Genomic DNA, 15,417 nt, shown 5'->3' on the forward strand with positions numbered 1-15,417 from the left:
CAGACTAGAGGAGGAGGGAGCTCTGGTTTGGGGTCCTTCCATCTTTTTCCTGGGGCAGAATTTCTCTTATTTGCACCCCCAGGCTGGGGTGATGGCAGGATCTCAGCTCACTGCAACCTCCTGCCTTCCTGGTTCTCAAGTGATTCTCCTGCCTCAGCCTCCCCGAGTAGCTGGGGTTCACAAGCACCCATCTGCCTTGCAGCTAATCTTTGTATTTTTGGCCAGAGGTGGGGTTTCACCCTCTTGGCCAGGCTGATCTGAACTCCTGACCTCGGTGATCCACCCTCACCTCAGCTCCCAAAGTGGTGGGATTACAGGCGTGAGCCACCGTGCCTAACCTTTTCATCTTGGGGTGCTGCTTTGTTGAGGCAGGACTCGGAAAGCCTCCTTCTTTTTAACCCTCATCACTGATTTCCTTACTCCTCTCCTGCTTTCAGAGCAGTGGTGATCTACCAAATTTGACGATCTGATCATTTTTAATGGTGTCCTGAGAGCAAAAGTTGGAAGGGTTTGAACTCTGACATTTCGCTGTCAGCCTCCCAGGCTGTTCTGAACTCGCGTGCAGATCTTTCCCTCTCTCTGTGTCTCTCTTCCTCCTCAGTCCAGTGTGATTACCATGGCCTTCTGGTAGGACTTAGCCTCCAGGGGCAGGAAGCAAGCTGTGGGGGTGTGTTTCCCACTCCTTTCTGGGATCTAAGCATGTTGCCTTACTAAACTTTGTGATCTTACTCTTGGCCCAAGTGGAATTAGTTCTCAGATGTTTTTCTTTCCTAGGCCCAGGCGCACTTGAGTTCTGGTTTAAATCAGCATTTGCCAGAACTGATGTTGCTTGCCAGCCTGCCCTGGAACTCCTTGCCTTGTTCCGGCAGCTCCCCTGACTAAAACTGGGCTCAGCAGCCAGAGCTGCTGCTCTCCTCCTCTATTCAGGACGAGGCTGTGACTTATCCTGGCACCGTGTCCCACCTCCCAGCCTTCGAACTGGTTAACCAATTGCTTTCCCATTTCCTCCCTGCCACACCTCTTTCTGTTCGGTGGGGAGATACCATCTCTCACTTTTCATCATCCCTCAGTTGTGTCCTCTTTCCAGGTTATTTTATCAGCTTTCTCCTTTGTGTCGCCTCCACCAAACTCACTGTACTTTTTCTGTATATAGCTAATTCAGCAGGTTTACCTCTGTTGTAACACTCCTTACACCCTTGTATGTGTGGTGTTTTCTGGCTAAACTGTGGGTTCAATTATACTGTTAGCCTTGGCATAGTTATCTCTGGAGGTCGTGAAATGAGTCCTCTTAACTGAACTCAAGGCTCTGCAGAACTCAAATATATTAATATCTGCCAGAATGTGCCACTATATTTTTGGAAATAGCTATGGTCATGCTGCATTGGCCACTTTGTTGGTTTGTTAAGTTCAGTGGCACACAATAGCGATCTCATCCCTCCCAGGCAGGGACAGGGTAAAGAACTAAATGGGATGGTGTGTGCTGCGCAATTCCTCCGTTTCAAGCTCATCTACTCTCAAAATAAGACAATGAGAATGAACATGAGAAAGAAAAGCTGGTCTTGCCTCAGTAAACCCTTTAATGTTTAGTGAAAGAGGCGGTAGCGTGGCTGGCTCGCCCTGTAATCTAGCCATGGCAACACTTTGGGGGCAGAGGCGGGCAGATCTACTGGTGGTTGAGTTTAAGACCAATCCCTGACCAACGCTGGAGAAACCCGTCTCTGAAAAACTAAGTCTTCGTTGCCATTAGCACCTACCTGTAATCCAGCTACTCAGGAGGGTGAGGCAGGAAGATAACTTGAAACTGGGAGGCGGAGGGGAGGTTGTGTGTGAACTAAAGATCAAGTGCACTCCAATACACAGAACAAAGTAAAACTCGTCTCCAAAAATTTAGTGCAGGAATGAACCCATTGAGTCAGTGGTAGTGAGAAGGGAAAGTCTCATGACATTGATTTAAATGAAAAGAGCTGGTGGACACACGAGTAATCAGATGGAGTCCCAAGTGGGCTGGGATGGGTGGTGGAGACTCTTGCCAGCCATGAGCTTGAGCTGAGATTTTCAGGAAACCCATCTCACTTCACTTGCTTCCCCCACTGCACTTTGTGAAGAGCTTTGATCAGTTCACCTAGCCTGCTGTATGTGTGTGACTGGAGAAGGGGGACCTCACTGCAGGCGCCTCCTACCTCTACTTCCACAGGACGTGTGTACTACACCTCAGCGTGCCTGGGGATGACGCCGATAACAGCAGGGGTGCCCCAACTCAGTCCTTTCTCTGTTCAGTCTCACCTTTCCATCTGGCCCTAGCCTGGAGAACTCCTGGCAGCAGACCCATGGAGATGTCTACAGTCGTTTTCAAATGCTGCCTGCGCGTGCTAAAGTGAGCCTGCCAGGTGCAGTGGCATGCACCTGTAGTCCCAACAACTTAGAGGCTGAGGCAGGAGGATCACTTGAGTCCAGCAGTAGCAGCACACCGTGAGCACGCTGGGAATAGCCACTGTACTCAGCCTAGGCAGCATAAGCAGAAAAACCCCCCTTAATTCTTAAAAAAAAATGTCAGGAGCAGCCTTTTTGTCCTTTTTCATTTTTATATCTTAGTCTTCCAGTAAGGCACCCTCTCTAAAGAAAAATGTCCTTTAAGTAGTAAATCTAGCTCTTAGATTTTTCATCAGTAAAAAAATACCTATCCAGGACTCAGTCTAGGATTCAAATCCCATTCTATCACCACACTAGCTTATAGCTCTTAAAGTCACCAAGCCCCAGGTTCCCTTCTGTAAATGAGATGATACAGTTCCTATCTCAAAGGATGTAGTGAGGATGAAATGATATCATTCATGTAATGCACATGTACAGTGCTCTGACACACAGCAAGTGTTCCACTGTAAGTTAGCTATTGTTATTTTACAGATGAGGAAGCTGAAGCCCAGAGATTGCAGGTGACTCTGCTCCAAGGTCACATCGCCATTGGAAGCCATTAGGAAGCAGTATAGCCCTAGTGGTGAGATGAGACATTATCGGGTCTCCTTCACACCCATCCTCACTCACCGCCTTCCTAGTAGCACTTTGTTGCCTGGGTGCCTCAGCTCAAGCTGAGCTGGTGCAAAGATGCCTGGGAGGCTGCTACTGCTACCTAACTTCTAGGCCCTGATGGCTATGGTTTCCATCCTGCCTTTGCCCCCGGAGTAAGCTGGTACTACAGGTATGCTCCCACAGCCTGGAGCTTACAGCCAGATACCTACAGGGGCCAGGGTAGGGTTTATATAAGAGAAATTTGGGAAGATTGAGATAAAGGATAGTTTTCTTTCATCATCCAAAAAGCAGCTCATCTACCTTCTCGTTTTCTTTGGCTCTGCCTCAGAGCTGGCTCAGGCCCCTGGGTGCTGGACCTTCAGTCTCTACTTTTCAGGATTAACTGAGGCACCGCAAGGTGCAACTCTAAAACCCTGTTTAAAGGCCCAGGATTTAGTGTTGCCCCCTAGGCAACCAGCCTTGTCTGGTTCCCTCTTCTCCCACAGGGTCAGGGCTCACAGCACTGCGCAGGCAAGGTCAGAGCAGAGGTGATGTGAAAGCAGTCTTGCCTCTCCACCTTTGGGGCCCATCTCCCTGGGTCCAGCTACTCTGTGTCGTTGGCTCCAGGGACCAGCGACCAGCCAGGACGGGATGCATTTCTCCTGCCGCAGCTCAGCAGCATGGCCAGCAAGCTGACTGCCTCCCATTCACCCTCGTGCCTACCATACTCCTACCAGTGCTTCCAGCTGCAGAAGCCTCCCTCCTCCCCAGCCTGGTGTTTCCAGAGAGAGTCCCCAGCCTCCCAGGTCAAGGTCCAAGAGAAGCTTATTTCCCTTCTCTCCCACCTAAACCTTAGGGAGCTCCTCCCATCCCATGCCCAGGCCCCTGCCCTTCCTTCTTTGGCCCTGTGTTGCTGTGCAGTGTCACATGGCATCCTGGCTCTGACAGATGCCCCCCACACACATAGGAGCAGACGCCCAGTGGGCTACCCAGATTGACAGGGCTACCCGAGAGGGGACAGGAATAAGGGTTGAGGCCTGTGGGGGATAGGGTGGCACCCCATACCCTCTCCTCTCTATTTCAGCACAGGCTGGCTCGGCCTGTGAGCATCTTTGGGTATTTCATCCTGGGACCGTGGTGAACAAACTTTGATGGGCCCCACAGACGGTTATGCATCAGGAGAAGCTGAGGAGATTTTAGGTATGTCTCCCTCACCCGAGGTTTCCCTGGGCTGGGGCATAATGGTTAAAGAAGGGGATGTGGAGTAAGACGCTCTGTTCAAATCCTAGCTGTGACCTTGAGAGGTTCCTTAACCTCTCCAGGCTTCAATGTTCTTTTGAGACGAGTCTGCTTGTCAGCCTCGAAAGGAGTGCAGTACAGATCTCAGCTCACTGCAAGCTCCACCTCCCGGCTTCAGCCATTCTCCTGCCTCAGCCTCCCAGGCTGGGACTAGGTCTGGCCCACCTCGCCCGCTAGTTTTTTTTGTATTTTTAGTAGAGACAGGGTTTCAATCGTTAGCCAGGATGGTCTCGATCTCCTGGACCTCGCGGGATCCGGGCCCCATCTCCTCCGCCTCCCCAAAGCGCTGGGGATTACAGGCTTGAGCCACCGCTACCGCAAAAAAAAAAAAAAAAAAAAAAAAGTGCTTCAATGTTCTTGTCTCCAAAGTGGAAATGGTACCGTTGCCTACCAAGAGGATTGGGAGGATTAATGAGATCATACCTGAGAAGGACTGAGAACCATGTCTGGCTGGCCATCACCATCATCATTGTCATCTCTTAGCCTTCTCACTACCCTGGCGTAACCACCCTGTCTTGGATCAGTTGGTTGTAGCAGCCGATGGATCCAGCGCCTACCCTGTGCTTCTTGTCCCCCTCCTTCAGGCCAGGCCCTGGGAGGAGGAGATGCTGTGAGCAGGAATACCCCCGTCCTCTCTGCAGAAAGCTGAGGGGCAGCCCTGTCTCTGCAGAGCTCCTGCCACACCACCTAGCCCCGGGGTTTTCTACCCAGTAACAGTCCGGGAAAGGGTCAGACTGAGGTAGCCACAGTTTTCAGGCAGAGCCGGGCTCCACTTGGCGGGGGTCTTCTTGATCCAGGACTCCAACAGGAGTGGGGCCAGTACTCCCTGTGGTCAGCACACATTTCCCTTTGGTCCGCCCAGGTTCAAGCACATGCAAATTCGGGTGAATGCAGAGCCTGCCGCTTTCTACAGGTGAGTCTGGAGAGATGGTTCCCCTTCTGCCTTGCCAGAGCTGAGAGTGGAGAAGGAAAGATGAATCCTACAACTCTCCCACCACCACCGAGCTCAGGGGCTGAGTGTTGTCACACTTGGCTGTGACCCTCTCCCCCTACCTCCCCCTGCCCTTGTCTGCCTCGTCCTTAGGTACAGGGGTTTGCTTCTGAAGCTGGTGGTTCCTTATTGTGGCCAGCTTTAGTCTTAGTGGCCTAGCGTAGGGCCTGAAATTGTCAAATGAATGAATGCCTCGTCCTCTTGCTGGTGACTGTAAGACATCCCTCTGCCTCTGCTCTTCTGTCTGTTAAGAAGCTTTCTTGCCAGTCTGAGGTCCGGTCCTGATCCTTTGTCTCTGTAGTGTGGGATGGAACGGGAGCTTCTCAGAAAACCAGGAGACCTCCTCACAATGCTGTCTAATGGAGCCAAGCGTCTGGTCTCCTGACGGCAGTAGCAGGAGCAGCAGCAGCATGAAATCCCATCCCTTCCCTCCGGGGCCAGCGCCAGTCCCTGTGCTCTGCCTTAGTGAGGCCTCTGAAATCAGCATTAGAATTGATAGTGTAGGCGGAGGTTTGCGTTTAAGTGGAAGCTACTCCTTGGCTCACCTGTAGTTGGGGTGGATCTGATAGCCCTGGGACCTTTGCTCCTCAGTCTCTGCTGCAGTTTGCAACTCCACCACTTGAGGGCACCAAGAATACTGCGACTCTGCACTGGGGTGGGATTGTGAGATGGGCAGGGCTGGGTGTGTAAAAAAAAAATTGCTTTTGGAGGCTGAGCATGGTGGCTCACGCCTATAATCCCAGCGCTTTGGGAGACTGAGGCAGGTGGATTGCCTGAGGTCAAGAGTTCGAGACCAGCCTGGCCAACATAGTGAAACCCTATCTCTACTAAAAATACAAAAAATTAGCTGGGCGTAGTGGTGGGCACCTGTAATCCCAGCTACTTGGGAGGCTGAGGCAGGAGAATCGCATGAACCCGGGAGGTTGAGGTTGCAGTAAGCGGAGGTCCTGCCATTGCACTCCAGCCTGGGTAACAGAGCAAGACTCCATCCCCTAAAAAAAAAAGAAAAGAAAAGTTGCTTTTGGATTCTGTAACCTCTGCTCATGAAGCTCTGGGGAAGGCAGGTTAGTTCTTAGAGTTTCAGATGAATTCTTCTGTGGCCTCTGTGCAAAATCTGAAAGGCCCCCTCTCTCCTCCCTCCACCTTTTCTGCCTTAGCAAATTTCTTCCCATCCTTGAAACCCCGGATCACCTCCTCTGGAGAGCCTTCCCAGACTCCCTTAATGGCTAAGCCCATCTGCTGCCATGGCCCTGAGGGCACACTTAGTACTCCTGATTCCAAATGAAGAATGCAGTGTGCCTGCCTGCCCTCTGGACTGAGAGCTCCTCAAAGACAGAGATAATTTTCTCATCTCTTTATTGCACTAGCTAACTAGTGCAGTGCCTGATACACCTAGTGACTGCTTTGTGTATGTTTATTTAACAATAGTTTTTATTTATTGAGGGCCCCTTATATTTATTGAGGGCTTGGCACTTTATATTTAGAAACTTAATTTTCACTCTAACTTATTACATAGGTATTAGTGGCTCTATTTTATAGATGAAAAAACTGAGGCTTGGAGGCTTAAGTAGCCTGCCTGTGTCACCCAGCTAGTAACTGGCCAGAGCCAGGATTTGAACCACGTCTGCCCAACTCTAGAGTTTATGTTCTTCACACAGACAATACTATAAGGCATGACTGAAGCCGTGAATGGGTGCTAGTGGTAGACAGAGCTTGAGACCAAGACCATTTGGATGGCCTTGGTTTCTAAAGGAGGGTGTGATATGGGACAGGGGCCCCCCAACCTGGCAGAACCTCTCCAGCCCTGTGGACATCCCAGCCTTTCCTTGTCAGAGCTGGGCATGTGGAGCACATGAGGACAGACCGCAGGCTGCAGAGACTCCTTCAGACCCAGAGGGAGCTGATGTCCAAGGAGCTCTGGCTGTACAGTAGGCGAGGGGGCCCAGGGAAGTGGGAACCATGGGGTTGGACTGGTCTGCTTCCCTTCCCACACCTGTCTACCTCCTGTCTGCAAGGATAAATATGCCGTGATGAAGGAATTCACCGGGGGCCGGGGGCTGTTGCCTTTCTGTGAGTATCCTCAAGAGAATGAGGATCCAGGGAAGGCATGTGGCCCTATTTGGTGTGCTGCCTCCCGTCTTAGGGTTGTGTCCCCTGCAGGGCATGTGGATGGTTCCTGGGTGTCTCACGCATCTGTCTTCTGCAGTCGGCATCAATACCTTTGACTATCTGGGCAGCATCCTGAGTTACGTTGTCATCGCAATCCCCATTTTCAGCGGGGTCTATGGAGACCTGAGTCCTGCAGAGCTTAGCACCCTGGTCAGCAAGGTGAGACTCCCTTTTGGTGACCCCTCATGCTGTCCCCCCTCCGTCCTTTGGTCCAGTGCCTGTGGGCTGGAGTCGAGACCTGCTTGACCACTCCCCATCCTGTCCAGAATGCCTTTGTGTGCATCTACCTCATCAGCTGCTTCACCCAGCTCATCGACCTGTCCACGACGCTCTCGGATGTGGCTGGCTACACGCACAGGTGAGGCTGGGTCCCACCCCTCTGGCTCCTGAGCAGAGTGTGTGCTGCTGGAATAAGTGGCTGAGTGAAAAAAGGAACAGAGACATACCATGTACTCGTGGGTGTGAGATAGGAAAAGGAATTCGCCTTCACCTGGCCCCCAGACCCTGCCTCAGATTTTCTTTTCTTGCTTAGGATTGGGCAACTTCGGGAGACGCTGCTGGACATGTCCCTGAAGTCGCAGGACTGTGAGATCCTAGGCGAGAGCGAGTGGGGCTTGGACAAGTGAGTAGTGGGCTGGCAGAGCAGTAGTTGAGGCTGCAGGCTCTGGCATTACCTGGCTTGGGTTACCCTGGAGCCCTGCCCTTTCCCAGGGTTTTCCCAGGGTTTTCCCAGGGCAGCAGAGTTGTGAGGAGTAGATGGAAATGGAATGCCAGGCACATGTAAGTTCACAGTCGATGTTGCTGTTCCGGCATCTGTTGTGTTAATTTACACCATTCCCCCAGCTAATGGAAGCAAAGTACACACACCTTCTGCCTGAGATAACAGGAATCTGCAGTGTCCTCCTCTTCCTGTGCTTCCTCCTCCCGCTGAGTCCTTTCCCTGCCCCTTTCCTTGGGGCATATCTGTCTTTGTTCTCCCACCTCACTTAGCCCCAGAGATGTCTGTATTCGTGTATCTGTGTGGATCTGTAATGTTTCTGTGCATTCAGGATTTGTTTGCTCTCCACACTTTCCTTGGGCAGATTACCTAACTGTTCTGTTTCCTTTTTTTTTTTTCTGAGACGGAGTCTCGCTCTGTCGCCCAGGCTGGAGTGCAGTGGCCGGATCTCAGCTCACTACAAGCTCTGCCTCCCGGGTCTGTGCCATTCTCCTGCCTCAGCCTCGTGAGTAGCTGGGACTACAGGCGCCCGCTACCTCGCCCGGCTAGTTTTTTGTATTTTTTTAGTAGAGACGGGGTTTCACCGTGTTAGCCAGGCTAGTCTCGATCTTCTGACCTCGTGATCCGCCCATCTCGGCCTCCCAAAGTGCTGGGATTACAGGCTTGAGCCACCGCGCCCGGCCCCCAACTGTTCTGTTTCTTCATGTCTGAAAAGGAGGTCATAATGGAACCTTCCTTCAGTTGTTGAAAGGATTAGATATGATCATCTCTGGAAAGTGCTTGGACAGTGGCCACATCATAAGCTTTCAAAAATCAATCTGAATTCCAGGGCCTACACTCAACTTGCTTTTCTTAGGAGTTGATGCCTTAACTCTTGCTTCTGTTCCAAATGAAAGCTTCATGCAACCATGAGTTCAGAGGCTAGGCATAAAGGAGGGTCTGTAGGAAACTGGAATTGCTGTTCTGTGGGTTGCCAGGCATCCATGCAGAGCCTGAAACTCCAGAACCATTTAGCTTTAACCACTCCCATTCTTGTTATTAGTACTCTGGTCATACTGTGACACCATGAAGACCCACCAGCATTAGAATTAGATGAATACCACTCTGTGACCTGGGCAGTTACTTAGCCACCTGACTCAGTGTCCTCATCTGTGATGATATTTGAGATTCATGGGCGTTAGACTGATTAAGATCAGTCCCATAAGGGGCTTTGTCCACCCAGGCACAGAGTAGAAGTTCCACCCCTACCCCTGTATTAATGTGCTCAGGCTGCCATGACAGAATACCCCAAGCCGGGTAGCTTAAACACTAGAAATTAATTTTTTCATAATTCCGGATGCTTAATGGTCCACGATCAAGTTGTCAGCAGGGTTAGTTTCTTCTGAGGCCACTCCTTGGCTTGTAGATGGCCACCTTGTTGCTGTGTCGTCATGTGGCCTTTCCTCTGTGTATGCATGTCCCTGCCACCTCTGTCTTCAAAGGATACCAGTCATAGTGGATTAGGGTCCTGCCCCAACAGCTTCATGTTAACATCATCTCTTTAAAGACCCTGCCTCCAGCCGGGCACAGAAGCTTCCACCTATAATCCCACCACTTTGGGAGGCTGAGATGGGCGGATCACCTGAAGTCACAAGTTCAAGACCAGACTGGCCAACATAGCGAAACCCTGTGTCTACTAAAAATATGGACGCAGTGGTGGGCACCTGTAATCCAGCTACTCAGGAAGCTGGGACAGGAAAATCACTTGAACCCAGGAGGCGAAAGTTGCAGTGAGCCGAGATTGCACCACTGCACTCAAGCCTGGGTGACAAGAGCAAGAGTTTCTCTCAAAAAAAAAAAAAAAAGAAGACCCTGCCTCCAAATGTGGTTACATTCTGAGGCACTGGGGGCTGGGACTTCAGCATGTGATTTTGGGAGGATGCAAGTCAGCCCATAACAATCCACAGGTGGTGGCTCCCGGGAGAAGTGCCTCCCCTACAGCAATACTGACCCTGCCCATCTTCCTCACGCCCCCTCTCTTCTCTGACACAGAGCCTCAGGGTGGCCAGCGGCAGAGCCAGCAGACACAGCATTTCTCCTTGAGCGGGTCTCCATCTCTGCCCCCTCCTCTGACAAACCCCTAATCAAGGATCTGAGCCTAAAGATCTCCGAGGGACAGAGCCTGCTCATCACAGGCAACACGGGCACTGGCAAGACCTCCTTGCTCCGGGTTCTGGGCGGCCTCTGGACAAGTACACGGGGTGAGAGCCAGGCCCTCCCTCCCTCTGACCCAGCCTGGGCCCTAGGGGTGGGGTGAGGGCGGGGACAGTGTAGTAGAATCCATTCTTTTCTGTTGGGGAACAAGGAAGAGAGGAGACAGGCAGTTGCCTCTTCTGGGAGATCTTACAATGAAGGTTTCTGTGGGCTCTGCAGGCTCAGTGCAGATGCTGACGGACTTTGGGCCCCATGGGGTGCTATTCCTGCCACAAAAGCCATTCTTCACTGACGGGACCCTTCGGGAGCAGGTCAGCCTAGTTCAGGGGGCCCACTCCTCCCTCCTCAGCCCCACCTGCCCACAGCTGGGACCTTTGGCACTGTGACAGGTCTCAGGCCCTAGAGTCAGGGCAAAAGGTGAGGTAGTAAAGTGGCCCGGGCCTGGGACCTGCTGGCTCTAAGAACCTTGTATTCACATCCATGGATTGGGCCCACTACTCAGAGCAGCTCCTGAGGCAGGTAAATGGGGCAAGGACTCACGCCAGATATCACACGCATATCACACGCATAAACACCCGAGGTGGGTTTGTGGGGCCCCTGCCCTCAGGAGGCTGTTCCACTCTTCCCACTAAACACACTTCTGAAGGTTGTAGGAACCTTGCCCTGCTGTCTGCGGGCCAGAGCCTCTCCCATCTGACCCGGGCCAGGCGTTCCCACCTCTCCTCCTTGGGAGGTTCCAGTGGGTTCTGGAGGGAGGGTGGGCTGTGTGCAGCTCCATCTCTTGCTCTCCCTCCTCCTAGGCTGGTGTGGTTTTTTTCTTTTCTCAGGTGATATATCCCCTGAAGGAGGTCTACCCCGACTCAGGTGAGCTGGTCCTCCTCAGGTCATGTCCTCTCCTTCTGTCACGGTTGTCCCTGCTCTACCTGACTGTGACCTCACCTGTGCCCTTTGGGAGAGGCCCCAGCCAGGCCGCTGATTCAAGGAAGAGGGACTCCTCTCTTCCTTTGACAGTTCTGGGGTCTGCACCCAGATCTCACCTCATTCTGTCTTTCCGTCCTTAAGGAGAGACGCCCATTGGGACAAGGGAAGTGATGCCTTCCTTCACCCACCCCTTCCCTTACCAAGGGCTGCAACCTGTGACTTCAGAGGCTTCACGCAGCATTCTGGGGCCCCCACCCCTGCCATGTGCCCTGTCTATTCTTTTTTTTATTTTTTGAGATGCAGTTTCACTCTGTCACCCAGACTGGAGTGCAGTGGTGTGATCTCAGCTCACTGCAACCTCCACCTCCTGGGTTCAAGCAATTCTCCTGCCTCAGCCTCTTAAGTAGCTGGGACTACAGGCGCATGCCACCACGCCTGCCTAATTTTTGTATATTTAATAGAGACAGGGTTTCACCATGTTGGCCAGGGTGGTCTCCATCTCCTGACCTTGTGATCCACCCACCTCGGCCTTCCAAAGTGCTGGGATTACAGGCGTAAGCCACTGTGCCCAGCCTTGCCCTGTCTGTTTTGACCAGCCAGGAGGCTCTGGCTTTTTGCAGAAGGCTTCTCTGTTGTGCAGGTTCTGCTGATGATGAGAGGATCTTGAGGTTCTTGGAATTGGCAGGCCTGGTAAGTGGGGGCAGGGACCCTCAGGACCCAAGCCCACCTGGGAGCACCAGCTACAGGTAGGCAGGTGCTGGCCCTGCTGTGCCTGGGCCCAGGACTGGAAGTCTGAACCTGGGGTGGAGAATGGGAGTATCAATTGACAGTGTGTGCTGTTGGCCAGGTTTAGGCAGGAAGCGGGTACTGCTCTCACTGGAGAATTTTAAAACAAGAATAGGACTGACAAAGGCAGTTGCTTTTTTGTTATCACCATACTCCAGCAAGTCTAAACAGTGTCATTGGTAGAATATTCCTCTCTGGCTGAGACAGACTGTACCACAGCCCCCTACCTTGGCATGCTACTGGGGCATATATTTGTCTTAGAGATGTGTGTGTGCACGCGCTGGGGAGTGAGGGAGGTTCCCCATGATGGCAGGTAGCAGGGCTGGCCATTTCATGGACATCGTGCCCTCTGGGTCTGTTACAGTCCAACTTGGTGGCAAGGACAGAGGGTCTGGACCAGCAGGTGGACTGGAACTGGTAAGAACAGAGCTTGGGTGCTTCAGAGGTAGCTCCACCATAAAGACCTTTGGTTTCAGGGTCCCTGTCAAGGAATGAAACGGCTCCTGACCCCAAAGTCCAGATGTTTGGCTTGTCAATCGGGTGCAAGTTTATGTCCTTGGGAACAGAGTTTTGCCTCACTCTGTGAGGGCTGTAGGCCTATGGTTGAAAGGGGAGGGGCTTCTATCTCCTGGGGCTCACCTCTCTACAGAGAAACCTCTTCCCACCCAGACCATTCTAGGTAAAAGCTAAGCTATATCCTTCCTCCTCCAGCAGTCCTCTCCCCTCCCTTTCCTCAGGTATGATGTTCTGTCCCCAGGGGAGATGCAACGGCTCTCCTTTGCCCGACTCTTCTACCTGCAACCGAAGTACGCAGGTGAGGTCTGCCTTGTGGCTGCACATGCATGTGTTGTCTGCACTCGGGTGTAGCAGCATGTGTTCACGGGCACCCAGGCACACCTGTGCATGACTGGGCTTCTCCGAGTTCCCTGCTGGAGAGGACAGCAGGCCCTGCCCGTGTAAACAGTGCTTGGCATCTTCAGAGTAACACTGAATATGCTGTACTGCCTGCTCATAAGCTTTCTTTTCTCTTTTTTTTTTTGAGACAGAGTCTCACTCTGTCACCCAGGCTGGAGTACAGTGGCACAGTCATGGCTCAGTGCAGCCTGGAAATCCCAGGCTTGAGTGATCCTCCCACCTCAGCCTCCTGAGTAGCCGAGACTACAGGCGTGCCACCACACCCTGCTAATTTTTTTATTTTTATTTTTGTAGAGACAGGGTCATGCTATGTTTCCCAGACTGGTCTGGAGCTCCTGGACTCAGGCCATCCTCCCGCATTGGCCTCCCAAATTGCTGGGATTACAGGCATGAACCACCATGCCCAGCTCATAAGCTTTTTGCCTGGCAGCAGCTGGAGCCAAGAGCCAACCTTGAAGGGTTGTAATTTTATGCTCTTCTGGCTCCACCATCAAATGAATGGGCACCCATCCTCCTCTCCTGCCAAGCTGTGCCTGTCAGGGAGATGGGTGTGGACTTTTCCAAAGACTGACCTTCTTGCGGGGGACTGGGATTCCCTGGATTGAGTGGTCCCAGGAAGTGGCTGATGCTTATCTGTAGAAGCTGAGAGATTTCATGCAGCTGCTTACAGGCGATTCCCTCACAGAGTCTGGCCCTCTGCTCCTCTGACCCATCCTTCTCCCTGAGGCAGGGCTTCTGGAAGCCGGAGCAGCTTTCAGCCTCCCCTGGGTCCCAGCCGGGGTTGAGTGTGGGTGGGAGGAGAAGCAGCAGCAGCAGAGGGCAGGGCTTTGATCTCTTCGTCTGTGCTCTGCCCTCAGTGCTTGATGAAGCCACCAGTGCCCTGACAGAGGAGGTGGAGAACGAGCTCTATCGCATCGGCCAGCAGCTGGGGATGACGTTCATCAGTGTGGGACATCGGCAGAGCCTTGAGAAGGTACCTGTGCTCACAAGGATGGCCTAAGGAGGAGAGAGAACCCAAAGGCTGAGCCTGGCCAGAGCCAGAGGCCCCTCAAAACAGGGAGTAGCAGTAGCAGAGAGAACTGAGTGGCCTCCTGTGCCAGTGGCCAGGGCAACCTGATCTCCGTGTGGTGGTGGTCTCTTGTAGTTTCATTCCTTCGTTCTGAAACTCTGTGGAGGAGGAAGATGGGAGCTGATGAGAATCAAAGTGGAATGAAGCTCCAGCTTTTAGAAGGAGAGCCACACTCTGGAGGGTCGGCAGCCCTCAGGAGTGACCAGGAGGACTGGCGGGGAAGATCGAGCTCAGGTTCGCCACATAGGTCCTGTGCAGGAGCCCTGGCGGTGTTGGGCTGAGCCCGGGTCTGGATTTCTGTGGGGGACACTGAGTCTCCCAGTGTTCAGTCTCCCAGGACTCTGCTGCCTCAGCCAGAGCCTCCATATGCTTGAAGTGTTGATTACCTACAAATGATTTCAGATCGTGTTTGCTAAAGAGAAATCTGGAAGTGTGAGATCTATAAGAAGTGAAAGGTCAGGGTGGAAAGAGATCTCTTGCAGTCAAGAGATCTGGAAATCTTTTAATCAGTTATATTGTGCAGCAATAGATTTTTAACTTTGACCATTTAAGTTTTTTTAATAAGTTTTTTACAAAGAAAAGTTAAACATTAAAAAGAGTTACAGCTTTCTGTCTTCTCTATCATGGAATGATCTTTTTTATTGAATCTCCAGACTTGTATTTGAGAGCTTGGTGGGAAGGGAAGCATGCTCTGCTGTTGCCCAGGGTTTTTCACTTCTCCCTACATCTCCCTTTCCATTCATCAGTGTTGTGTGGTTAGAACCTGAACCACTAACCTCTAGGGACCTTTAGTCTGTCCTGTCTTCACCCAAATGAAAGTAAATCCCTTCCCCCTTAGCCAAAATAAGATTGGGTTTTTTTTTTAAAAAAAAGTTTATATTGGGGAAAAACAACAACAAATTAAACAGACAAAACCCAAAAAGCACAAAGCATGAGGTGGAGTTACTGTGCCCAAAGTCCTCACTCAGACCAGTGCCCCTCCAGTTCAGTTGTCTACGTATTACCTCCCTCACTTTCATGATTTTTGCCAGGCTTCTGTACTTCTTGTACTTAATTTTTTGTTTGTTTTCTTGTTTTGAGACGGAGTCTTGCTCTGTCGCCCAGGCTGGAGTGCAGTGGCCAGATCTCGGCTCACTGCAAGCTCCGCCTCCCGGGTTCATGCCATTCTCCTGGCTCAGTCTCCTGAGTAGCTGGGACTACAGGCGCCCGCCACCATGCAATTTTTTGTATTTTTAGTAGAGACGGGGTTTCACCGTGTTAGCCAGGATGGTCTCGATCTCCTGACCTCGTGATCCACCCACCTCAGCCTCCCAAAGTGCTGGGATTATAGGCGTGAGCCACCGCACCCGGCAA

The 15,417-nt window shown here is 51.9% G+C and overlaps 2 protein-coding genes across 15 annotated transcripts in view; both read left to right on the forward strand.

Annotated features, from left to right (window-relative positions):
• The window catches only part of LOC101011797 (ATP-binding cassette sub-family D member 4), a 41,293-nt gene that overhangs the window by 5,778 nt on the left and 20,098 nt on the right, over window positions 1-15,417 (forward strand). The gene's annotated exons all lie outside the window — the stretch shown is intronic.
• Window positions 4,159-14,688, forward strand: LOC116275703 (ATP-binding cassette sub-family D member 4-like). The gene is given in 15 exon segments (XM_031667987.1): window positions 4,159-4,190; window positions 4,192-4,203; window positions 5,165-5,215; window positions 7,127-7,221; window positions 7,500-7,621; window positions 7,729-7,820; window positions 7,995-8,084; window positions 10,212-10,420; window positions 10,593-10,684; window positions 11,201-11,237; window positions 11,935-11,984; window positions 12,445-12,497; window positions 12,818-12,894; window positions 13,853-13,968; window positions 14,140-14,688. Coding segments are annotated over 15 exon segments (1,182 nt in total). The 5' UTR covers window positions 4,159-4,173; the 3' UTR covers window positions 14,209-14,688.

This window comes from Papio anubis, chromosome 7 (genome assembly GCF_008728515.1).
Source record: "Papio anubis isolate 15944 chromosome 7, Panubis1.0, whole genome shotgun sequence".
NCBI lineage: Eukaryota > Metazoa > Chordata > Mammalia > Primates > Cercopithecidae > Papio > Papio anubis.